We start from the raw sequence: 12653 nt of genomic DNA, 5'->3' as shown, positions 1-12653 counted from the left end.
CATTGCACTGCTGCATTAAGACCAACAAAAACCAACTTCCACAAGTTGCCCTCTGGCCTTCACATTTGATGTGGTACATGCACATACAGACATACCAAAATAAATTAATTTAAAAATTTATTTAATTTAAAATTTAATTTAAAAGCAAAAACATATAAGCAAAACAAAAAAACACCTGTTTTTCAGATAAGTGCATAACCCGATTCTCTATTTCTAGGATGAAGCAAATTGTTCATCCTTTTAAATAACTTGTGTGTGTGTCGGGGAGCGGGAGGGTGTTCCTTCACTACAAAAGGACTAAGCCATTGTGTTCAGTCCATGGTTTAGTGATTCTCTTTATTAAATACTGCTGTTTGCTTTGGTTTTGAGGTTGTCTCACTATATATCAAACTTAGAACTCCGAACCCTTCTTCCTCTGCTGAGTGCTAGAATTAGAGAAATGTGCCACCACACCAACAAAAATGCCTTCCTTTCAATGCTTAGTTGCCTTCCAGAAGGCTTGTGTACTATGTTTATAGCCATGGCCTTCTTTCAGGGTTGTGCTTTTCCTTCCTGTAATTTTGACATTTATTGTTAAGATTATTCCTAGATAGTTTGCATTTTATTCAGAATATAAACAGATTTTGGCTGTTAATCCTGTCATTTTATCTGTCCTCTGTTTGTTTGTTGTACCAGGTATAAAGAAAAAATCAACGAAATCTGCAAAAGACAACACATCTTCAGAGGAAAAAACTGAACTAGAAAAACAAAAGGTAGAAAGCGGTCATTGTTGAGTGTTTATTGATGATTAATATGTGCAATTGATGTGGTTCATATGAGTTTTTAGAGTCTAATTTTAAAACTGATTTTTCCATTGGATTTTGTATCATTATAACATACGTAAGTATTTTAGCCACATAGTTTTTAAATGTTATCTTTAACCAAACACTGTTTCTCCAACTAATATGAAGTCAAAGTTTCTCAAGACCTTTGTGACTAAGAAGAGACATTCTTATTCTCACCCTCTAGGATGACTGAAACAGAAAATACTGTTGTTGAAACATAAAATAGTATTTCCACATCCTTTGGTTCTATTTGAATCAACCATATTACAGTTTCTATTATAGCTTGTCAAATTAACAAAGACTATAGGTGTCCAGCCCTTCATAGACTTTTCCCAGAGTCTCTACATTTTTCTGCTGTTCTCTTTGTGTTCTATCTTAGTACTACCCCATCTCAGTTCTCCATCTTAGTTCTCCTCAAGTCTCTGAGGTTTACAGTTATATACCCTTGCAGTCAGCAATACTCTGCTAAAGCAAGGTCACATGGCTTGAATTCTTTGAGGGTCAAACAGAGAGGTGATAAGATCCACACAAAGGGCAGTAATTGTCAGTGTCATTTGCAACCCAAAAGGGGAGTGATTAAAGGAGGTAGGGTCAACTAAGAGCTAATCGGTTAATAGATCAAAAGGGGGAATTTGTGTGCTCAAACTATATTCTTAGAAGTGGTTAGGTAAAGTATAAGGAGTTTTATGTCACTAAATCATGAGTAAAATAAAACTGCCTTATTTTCCTTTGGAACCAGATCTGTCTCAGCCAGATCTTGGCTGTGCCGTTTTCTGGCAGGGTGGGGGAAGTGAACTCAGTAGCTAGATAGCCTGTGTCACAGCTTGATGTACCTGGTATGTAAAAGCCCTTTTGTTCTTTGTTAAAGGCAGACTTGGGCTATGGGAGAAAGGAGGGTTTAAGTTTAATTAACAAGAAACAAAGCTTTGTACCTAACATCCCCTTGGTCTTGACAGTTTTCTCAGGAGGATATTTTTTACCTTATCTCAGGAAATTAGCAGGTGGTCAGAGTGCTTATGTATCTGCATTCTGTCCTTGGATGTTTGAGAAATATCTGAAATAAAGTACTTTTGTCTGGAGATGGTCCTGGCCGGATACTTGCTAATGGTGATTACAGAATTACAGAAAGGCACACAGTTGTGGAATGTTATCCAAATACCCCAAATTGTATAAGGGAAAAATTGTGCCCAATGAATGATCAATCAAATGGGAAAGCTACATAGCACACAAGAAATTCATTGTAGGACACAGCTAATATATTCAAAAGCTGATGTCACCAAGACTCCTTGAGGCTTGACTTTATCCTCTAGAAGAGCCCTGCTATTCCAGGTATTAGCTTTTGCCATTGTCAGCTGAATTCCTACTTCATATTTCTGCAGCCCACAGCATCAAATGCTAATTTCTCTTTTATTAGTAGTAAATATAAGTTTAATATACATATGCTTAATCTTCATTAGAAATGCTGTGATGCTTATGTATAACCCAGTGGCTCTGGCAGTGACCTTGAACAGGCCACCTAAACTGGTCAGTTTAATGCATTTTTCTATTCTCTATCCATTACATGTAAGTACTCATAAAGTTACTTAAAGATCCATCTGTTCATGGGACGTGGCTCTATAAGGAAGTCAAATGTGATGGAAGGAAAGGAAATTAAAGTATTCTTGTGTGTAAGAGTCAGGGAGCATGCTTCTGTGTGCTTGTGGCTGTTTATTTGACTCTTGAGGTGTCTCTTTAATCTCATAATCAGTAGAAACAGAATGCTTGGTCTCTGAAGCAAATGCTGATTCTAGCTCATGAAAGTATATCAGTATTGAAAGAGGCAAGGAAAAAAAGAGCAAAAGATTTTTCCTAGTTGCTAAAGTACACATCTGGAAACTATAATTTGAATCACAAAGTAAATTTCCTGTCATTACTTAAAAAGAGCAAGGTGAAGATGAAATGTATTTGATAGACCCGGCTCTGTTCCTTTGCCTGCTAATCTGATGACTACAGGAATGGAAGTCTGTCCTTTGCATAAAGACTGCTACTTCCCTCCTCCCCTGTAGCTAATCCTCACATCACAGCGTGGAATGGACCGAAGCTGTACTGTATCTTAGGCCTCTTTCTACTCTCCAGTCATTGAGTATAAGCAATTCTCAGTAGCAGTGCAGGAAAACTCCATTGTATATTTCAGGTTTTGTTTGTTCGTTTTTCTCTCCATAGGCAGAAATGGCCTTGCTTGTAATGGATGAGGAAGAGGACAGCAAGAAACACTTCAACTATGACAAGATTGTGGAGCACCAGAATCTGAGCAAAAAGAAGAAGAAACAGCTTATGAAAAAGAAGGAGTTAGTTGAGGATGACTTTGAGGTAACAGCAGCACAAGTCATTATTAGCTTCTTGAAGGTGGAGTTCAATATAAAGTCAGCTCTGGCCAGGCGTGGTGGCACACGCCTTTAATCCCAGCACTCGGGAGGCAGAGCCAGGCGGATCTCTGTAAGTTCGAGGCCAGCCTGGTCTACACAGTGAGATCCAGGACAGGCACCAAAACTACACAGAGAAACCCTGTCTCAAAAAAACCAAAAGAAAAAAAAGTCAGCTCTGGATATAGAAATTAAGCATGAACTTACCCTTGAAAAGCCCTTCTCAAGGGCCCATAATGTTGACAAAGCAACTGTCCTTTAATCTAACACAGTTCATCCCAGAGTGGAGCACATCACTGTTTGAGCTCTAGGTGAGATAGTTACCTTTAATTTGGTAGCTGTGTTACAACAAAAATCTGTGGCCTTTAAATGTTAAAACCAGAAGCCGTGGGCTGGAGAGATGGCTCAGAGGTTAAGAGCATGACTGCTCTTCCAGAGGTCCTGAGTTCAATTCCCAGCAACCACATGGTGGCTCACAACCATCTATAATGAGATCTGGTGCCCTCTTCTGTATACTAAATAAATAAATAAATAAATAAATACCAGAAGCCGTGACAGTGGGTTCACTCTCACTGTGTACAGTAGGCAACATGGTGAGCAATGCTTTTTTCATTTCTGCGTATTACATTGCCTGTCCTCTTCAGTTTTCTTGTTACGGTGAGTGAGTGGTCCTAATGGCCATACACATGAGTTTGAGCCCTCCGCAGAAAGCTTTAAAATATCCACTAGGAATTACTTAACAGTTTCCATTAGTGAACTTGGAAGAAAAGATGGGTGAGTTTTGAATTTGGTCAAAGTGGAGGGAAGGACATAGACTTCTTCATAGCATGGAGAAGGATTACAAGGCCCCTATTGCTCCACCTTTTCATATATGCTTCTATTCCCATGAAGTTTCTGATTAATTGGTTTTCTAATAAAAAAAATCAAAGAATAATTTCTAATTATGAGCTCTACCTTCACACATAAATAACCATGCTTAAAATATTTTTTATGGAGCTGTGATACAGCCCAGCAGGTAGTAGCACTTGCCACTAAGACTTAGAACCTGAGTTCAGTCCCTGTATTCCACATAGTGGGAGAACTGACACCCTCATGTTGTCCTCTAACCTCTACACAACACAAATAACTTTTTTTTCCCTGAGGGCTGTGGAGATGTATCAGTGGGTAAATAACTTGCTGAACAATCATGAGACCTGAGTTTGGATTCCAGCACCCACATAAAAGCTAAGAGCAGTAGCATACGATTATAACCCCAGGCAGGGCTGTGGAGGATGGAGACAAGCCAATCCCAGGGGCCTGCTGACAGCCAGCCTACCCAGGTGATGAAGCTCCAGTATAGAAGAATTTCTAAGCGGTCTTATTAAATAAGAAACATGGAGCCAAATATAGGGGTGAAAGCCTTAGAGATCAGGGAAATAGTGAGAGCCACCGACCTTACCTCTCCAGCTCTACAGCTACCAAAAGGACCGCTTCCTGTCTAATATGCACCTTTATTGCCTTGCTGTTCTGCCCTCTCATTGGCTCTTAGCCCAGCTACCTCACTTCCTTGCCTGTCTATACAGACCTCCAGGGCCTGTGGTTGGTACTGGGATTAAAGGCGTGTGTCACCATGCTTGGCTGTTCCCTAGTGTGTCCTTGAACACGCAGAGACCCTGCCTGCCAGGTGATCAGAAGGATGTGTGCTACCACTGCCTGACTTTTGTGTTTATGGCTTGCTTTGTCCTCTGATCTCCAGCCAAACTTTATTTATTAACATACAAATAAAATATCACCACACTCCAGCTTCCATGAAAGAAACTGTCTCAAAATATAAGGTAGAGAGCAATAAAGGAAAATACCTGTCATCAACCTCTAGTCTCTACATGCAGGCACAGGCACCTGTACACATGCACATACACATTCACACACACAGAATTTTCATGAGATTTCCTTTGTTCTTGGTATCCTGTCTGTTGCCATCACTGTAACTAAGTAAAGCTATGATCCGTCTCCAGTAGACTCAGGTTTTTCTTTGTTGTTCATTACTAAGCCTGGCTGGATTGAAGGGTTCACTTTTCAAGGTAGAACCATAATGCTTTCTGTAGAAACATAGAGGATAGTTTGGGGGTTGTATCTTACCAAATCTTGGACTGGAGGGCGGATTTCTTTGCTCCCCCTTCTCCACCCAAACTCGTTTCCAGGGTAATTGAACCTGGCACTTTACACAGGTTTAGGCAAGCACTCTACCATTGAGCAGCCTCTGCAACTACCATTTTGCATATTTTGAAACAGCTGCCCAAGGTGGCCTTGAATTTGAAATCCTTCAGAGTCAGCCTCCTGAGTAGCTGGAATTACTGCCCCATGCTACCTGGTTTAGCTATACTTTTTCTTGATACCAAATTTAAAATTTCTTAAAATTACACAGAGTGCAGTGACTGCTTAAATTTGGGCAGTTAGACAGTGTCCCAATTGACTTATTTATGATGGACAGAAGTCAGCCTTATGCTAAGCAAGTAGCGGAAGCCTTGGGAACTACTTCTCTAGTCAGTCAAAGTAATCATCCCAAGTTACAGACCACTATACACATGGGCCACTAATCTTCTCTTTCAAATAGATTGGTTTGGGAGAAGAGAACAGCACACCTTGCACATTGTGGTTGAAGCGCAGGCCTTAAGATTCCATTGAGTCTACCCTGGGCATGGTGGCACATTCCTGTAATCCCAGCTCTCAGGAGGCCAAAGCCAGGAGGATCCTGTGTTCAAAAGCAGCAAGTTCCAGTCCAGCCTAGAATTAAAAGACAGATTTGTCTCAAATAACAAAGTAAAAAACTCATTGAAATTGTAGAAATGGTTCTAATGTCTCATTGCACTGTGTGCACACTTGTGTACTAATAACCAACAGATCTTTGCCTTTATTTACCTATTTGTTCCTTTTGGATTTGCAGGTAAATGTTAGCGACGCACGGTTTCAGGCAATGTACACTTCCCACTTGTTCAATTTGGATCCCTCTGATCCTAATTTCAAGAAAACAAAAGCTATGGAAAAAATTCTTGAGGAGAAAGCCCGGCAGCGAGAACGCAAAGAAGAACTACTTACTCAAACAGTAGAGCGAGCTCAGCAGGACACGGGAAAGCCGACACAGAAGCGGCCCATAGATCCTGCCTTGTCTTCGCTGATTAAATCCGTGAAAAACAAAACAGAGCAATTCCAAGCCAGAAAAAAACAGAGAGTCAAATAACTGGGTACTGTCTCTGTGATCTCAAGTACACAGAAATAGTATAAGGGATAATGGGGATGAAGCCACCTTTCTAGAGTATGAAAAAATACCCTTTTCTGACCATCATGAAGTTGTTCTTCATTGGGACTAGAGACACGGCTCAACAGTAAAGACAAAGGTGCTTTTGCAGAGCATCTGAGTTTGCTTCCCAGCACCCACATGGCAGGTCACAACCGTATGTAATTCCAGTTCCAGGAGATCCAATGCATCTCTGTGAGCATTGTGTGCCCATAATGCCTACACAAACATAAATGCAGGCAAAATAGTCACACACATAAATTTTTTTTAAAAAATGTTCTCCTTACATAATTGTTCTAATTGTAAATAATTCATATATTCACATTTTATACTGTGCATTTCCACAGATTTGTCATAATTATGTGAATTATAGAATTTATAAGATTTTTATATTGTATGAAGTTCATTTCCTACAAGTACAGTGTTACTCTAGCTTTCTAGAAGACTACTGACAGTATATGTAAAAAATGGTGTCCATTTTTCTGTGTAAAGATTAAAAATAAATTTAAAAAATACATATATATATGTAGCACCTTAATCTATATTACATATATATACATATATATATATGTAGCACCTTAATCTCTGAAGGCAGGAGGCAGATCTAAGTAGCTATTGAGATAACTTACTTCTCTATCAAAAAGGATGGAAGCTGTGAACTTTTTTTCCATGCTTAGTAATTTGCATGTGGAACTAACCTACAAATAAAAGTGCAAGATGTTTTTACTGGTTTGTATTTTTTACTAGTTTGTATACTGTTGGTTTGTTTCATTATATGCACTTCAGGCGACTATTCTAGAAAAAAATACCTAAAAGTATGACTTTAACTGTTTAAGAAGACAGTTCCTTGGAAAGGCAGTTTCATTTTTACATTGCCCATAATTACATTTGAAATGTTCATGGACTCTGCAGTCATTTTTCTATTTATAGCAACCACACACAACAAGAAATCCACCTGTCCTTTAGATTTTTAGAATGTTTTGGAGGGGTGGGTATGCTGGTATAAAGGAAACTCCAATTCTTTGTAAGATTAAAGGCCATCTGGTATAGATTGTAAGAACTATTAACTGACCATTCACAGGAAAACTGAATGTGTTTCGTCTAAGTTAAATAAAGCCAAAATGGACTGTAGCAATTAAAGATACAGCCCCTTCTGAAAGGCAGTATATATTTTCTGGGTTTATGTTTAATGTTAATGTTGCCATCTTTAGTGTAAAAACCTAAGTTTACCAAGAAAGCATGTTTTTTAAAGATGCAAATCTCAGAGCAATATCTACACAAGACTGTCTTTGTTATAAAGCACCCCTGTTGGGCTGTTCATCCAGGTAATGCTCCTGGGATATGTCTGTGAATTCTCCAACACTGACCAATCACTGTGAATGACATCATAGGATGATTATGAGTATAATTTACAAACACCTCCCCACCCCACCAGTGTTTGAGACAAGATTTCTCTGTGTAGCCCCTGGCTGTCCTGGAAGTCTCTCTGTAGACCATGCTGGCCTCAAACTCAGAGACCATGCTGGCCTCAAACTCAGAGATCCGCCTGCCTCTGCCTCCCAGTGCTTGGATTAAAGGCGTGTACCACCACTGCCCTTACAGACACTTCTTATTTCAAGGAAATTTTTGTTACCTTTAATTCAGATCAAGTAGAGATTCAAATTTAATTGGTTTGATTTTTTTTTTTCAGTACTAGGAATAAAACCTAGCCCATATGCACTAGGCTAGTTAGTATTTTCCCACCAAGCCACATCCCAGCCCTTGGTTTGAGACAGGGTCTTGCTATGTAACTCAGACTGGCTTTAAGCTCACATCTTCCTCTTACTCTGAGTTATGAGATTACAAGCCAGAACTATTCCTTGATTTAAGGGTTCCTGAGAAACTCAACTCTTTAGTGGATTATGATACCAGAAAAATGAGTTATCTTTTGAGTCCACAGGAACTTACTTCTTGCTTCAAGTAGGCCTCTCAGGGGCTGGGATGCCAGATACTCAGGTTCACATAAAACTCTGACTGAATCAGTGACTTCCAAGTTATAGTCTGGTGAATTCAAAGAATGAAGTTCACAGAACACAGATGGGGAGTTAGAAGTTTCTTATTGATTCGTAGATGGGAACTCAGAGAAAGCCGAGCTCCAGTCTAGTAAGAGTGGGTTCCAGGAAATAAGGTACCATCGAGCTAGAAGTCTGGGGTCTTTTTAGAGGGCTGGTGGCAGACACTAGGGCGAGGCAGAGAGAGGTAGTCTGTTCATCCACTTGGCCCACACACAAGGTGTCGGGATATCCTCTGAGTTGTTACATCCTCACTTTTAGCATCTGGGCAGGGTTAGGAGACAAGGAACCAAGGACCAGAACTCCCTTTGAGCATTCCTGGCCTTTGACAAAGACTCCAAGTTGCTACTTGGGATCCCTGCTCTACCTGACCAGCTTCTACCTCAGGTTCTCATCAGTTTCATTAGTTTTGTGTTGTTGTTGTTGTTGTTTGTTTGTTTTTCTTTCTTTTAGAACCTTTGTCTCTAAGTTACTGCTGAAATTGTTAAGTCTCCTTTTACTAGTGAAGCAAATTGTTGAGCACACTGGCTCCTTTTCTCTTTATTTTATTTTTGGTTTTGTTTGTTTGTTTTTCGAAACAAGGTTTCTCTGTGTAGCCTAGGCTATTCTGGGGATATCCCCAATAAACCTTTCTATCCATGTAGAATTTAAGTTCTGTGGTTTCACTGTGCCCTTGCTTACAGTTATATCTTCTTATAAAATTATTAGTTTTACATTTTATATATAGGTGAAGTCTACTTGTTAAATGAGTTTCTGTGGAAGGTGGGAAGGTTTAGTTGATAATATCTCCCTGTATTATTATTTTTTCAATCTCTTCTAAAAGAATATTTCTCAACTTATATAAGACCAGTATATCTTTGATACCTGTAGTAGTTTGAATGTAATTGGCCCCCATAATCTCATAGGGAGAGGCACTATTAGGTATAGCTTTGTTGGAGTTGATATGGCCTTGTTGGGAGAAAGTATGTCACTGTGGGGGTGGACTTTGAGGTTTCCTATGCTCAGGATACCACCCAGTGTCTCAGTCAACTTTCTGTTGCATGTAAGATGTAGGATTCCCAGCTATTTCTCTAGTACCAAATCTGCTTGCCTGCTGCCATGCTCCTTGCCATGATGATAATGGACTGAACCACTGAAACTGTAAGTGAGCCCCCTCAGTTAAATGTTTTCTTTAAAATAGCTGCCATGGTCATGGTGTCTTTTCACAGCAGTAGAAACCTTAACTAAGACAATACCAAGAACAGACAGAACAAATCAAATCACATGGTTGGCTTATTAGTATACAGCCATGTAGCTAGATTCTGGAGATCTGTCTTTGAAAACCAGGCTTAAAAATCTTAAACAAAACCTTAGCAAGTGAAATCTAGGTATACATGAAAAGAATACCAGGCCCCTGTTAGAGTAGAAAAGACTCCTGGTCAATGGAGTGGAGTCTTTGGCCTGGGTGGAGACATAACATCCCAGTTCAATTACTTTGGTTGAGGGAAGACTCCTAGGAAGGTGGACTGCCTTAAACCATCCTAAGAGATGGGCATCAGTGAACATTTTCTTCCCAGAACCCCTGCACCTAGTTCAGTAGTTTACAGGCAGCCACTCTGGGTTGTAAGTAAGCCCCCTTTCTGAATTATTCAGAAAAGCATAATTTTCCTCTGTACCTTTATAAGCATGCTTTCTTTCTGAAATAAGAAAAACAAAGAATTCACAAGAATCAATTATATTTCTGTAGATACAAAATGGTTTGGTGATTTCTTATAAAATATACGTGTAATTACCACTCAACTAGTCAGTTGCACTCTTGTGAATTCTTTGTGATTTCCTATGCAAATAACAATGTCATTCATTGTTTCATTTTTCCTTTCCAGTCTGTGTGCTTTTCTTATTTCGGGGTCTAGAACTTCCAGTATTGCAGTGAAGGAGTGGTCAGTGTGGCTATCTTTGGCTTGTTCCTTTTAGAGAGGAAGTATTGTCTTTTACTGTTAAGTGTGATGCAGCTTTTTATGGATGGTCTTCACCATCAGAAAGCATGTGTGTTTTCTCATTTTACCAGTCAGATAGACAGAAACATTTCTAAATACCCTCAGATAGAAAAGGTCGAAAAGGTCTAGCACACACCGCTGTCGTGGATTTTCTTGCCTTACCCTGGTGGTAGCCTTGGAGCAGGCTCTCCATAGGCACCTGATACTTGGTCACTATTGCTTGCTCTTTCATCCTTAGCTCATTTAATACAAATATCAGCACAGTGGCATTAGAACCTTTGTGGACCATATTGCCTTTCCACTTTCCTGAGGCAATGTTCACATACTCCAGACTGTTAGACCTTGAGCCTCTGATCCTCCTGCCTCTACCTCGCAACTCCTGTAATTACACATGTGACCCAGCATGCCCAGGACATGCAGCACTGATAAACCAAACTCCAGGTCTCCTGCATACTAGGCAAACACTGTTAATTGAGCTAAATCCCCAGCCCCATTTCTCCATATTATTAAAGCAACCTTTTCAAACTGATCAAACTAATGGCTACTTGTACTTACTGGAACAGGATGCTTAGAAACTGTGAGGTTTCCAGATTTCTGGATGTGGACACAAGTCAAGGGAAGTGAGACAAACTCCCCTAGAAAGCAACTGGGCCTCTGTTGTGCTGGTGTGCCTGGCATTTTGGTTCCAAACTGTTCTCAGCATCTCTGGGTTCACATCATCACCTTCCTCCAAACATTTATACAGGAGCAGCTGCCAGAGTCAGGCACATGGGAAATGAAGAGTGTGTGAGAGATTCTGTGCCAAGCCTTAAGTGTGGGTTCTACATTACCCCAAATCTGCCAAGCGGTGGAGACAAATATCTCTACATGGTGTGACAGTGCCAAAGCAAACAGACTAGCTTGGAAGTGTGTACTGGAGAAGCTGAGAGAAGTGCCTGCTTGGGGCTTCTGAAGTGTTTTCATTAATTTTTAAATTTTAAAATAGAATTTCCCCATTACTATATGTGCTTTTGTCTTGACTACATGTCATATTTTTTTTGAAAAAATATGAACTTAATTATCAGTATCTTTCCTCCTGGGCCAGTAAAGAAAACAATGTAACTTACCATATTGCAAAGAGTTCATCTGAGGGCTATGGTGACTCATGCCTGTAATCCCAGATTTCAGAAGGTTCAGGAAGGAGGATTGACATGAGCTCCATCCAAGCAAAGCCTTGATTACAGAATGAGACTGCCTCAAAAAAAAAATGTACATTAAATTGGTAGGGGATTATCAAATTAAGAAGGAAAGATACTTTATAAGTGGCTTTTAAGTTTGATGTGATTCAAGGCAAATCTCTATTTGCCTAGGCTGGTCTTGAATTCTTGATCTCAAACCTGCCTTAGCCTCCTGAATGTTGTGACCACAGGCGTATGTGACTGTGCCTGATTGAAAATGGGCTTATTCCAACAGCAACTCATTAAGTATAAACTCTGAAAGTAATTATTGATTCCCTGTGTTCCTCCATTCAAATGGATAACCTAGACTTTACATTCTGCAACAATTATAGGGTTCTACTAGAAAATCAACAAATTATCAGGGACCACACAGGAAATGCACTCCAGATTTCTTTGTATGCCAATGAACCTCAGTGTCCCTATAGCCTTAGGAATGTAACACATTTCCCATTGTTATAATAGAATACTTGAAGCCAAGTACTTTATAAAGTTAAAAAAAAAAAAGTATGTTAATCACAGATTTGGAGACTGAAAATTCAAGCTCAGAGGCAGGTAGCTCAGGTCTGTGATCTCAGTACTTGGGAGGTGGAGGCAAGAGGATCAGGAGTTCAAAGTCAGCCTCCCCTATAAAGCAAATTCAAGGCCAGCATGAGCTACAAGAGAACCTGTGTAAAAAATAAAAGGAGTCAAAGGTCAGGTGCCCTTGTCCACTCAGCCTTAGAGAGCCCCTTTGCTTGGGTCACAACATGATGGAGAAAAAGAAAACCAGAGAGTCGAGGGCTTACAGCTGAGGTAGCATACATGAGGTGGCCTTATTTCCACAAGAGCTATGTAAACTCTGAAGACCAACACTAACCTCTTTAGACGGTGGTGCCCACACCGACTTAATGACTTCCAGCATTGATCCCA

The 12653-nt window shown here is 39.9% G+C and overlaps 1 protein-coding gene across 1 annotated transcript in view; it reads left to right on the top strand.

The window, feature by feature from the left end:
- The window catches only part of Esf1 (ESF1 nucleolar pre-rRNA processing protein homolog), a 52609-nt gene extending 45383 nt beyond the window's left edge, over positions 1 to 7226 (top strand). Inside the window, exons 12-14 of the mRNA XM_028883575.2 lie at positions 676 to 752; positions 3027 to 3173; positions 6150 to 7226. Of these exons, the coding sequence (XP_028739408.1) occupies positions 676 to 752; positions 3027 to 3173; positions 6150 to 6443 (518 nt within the window). The 3' untranslated portion in view covers positions 6444 to 7226. The remainder of the gene's footprint in view (positions 1 to 675; positions 753 to 3026; positions 3174 to 6149) is intronic.
- The last annotated feature ends 5427 nt before the right edge of the window (positions 7227 to 12653 follow it).

Source organism: Peromyscus leucopus, chromosome 4 (assembly GCF_004664715.2).
Source record: "Peromyscus leucopus breed LL Stock chromosome 4, UCI_PerLeu_2.1, whole genome shotgun sequence".
Taxonomy (NCBI): Eukaryota; Metazoa; Chordata; class Mammalia; order Rodentia; family Cricetidae; genus Peromyscus; species Peromyscus leucopus.
The sequence above is the reverse complement of the archived record's forward strand: the minus strand, read 5'-3'. Positions and strand labels throughout refer to the sequence as shown.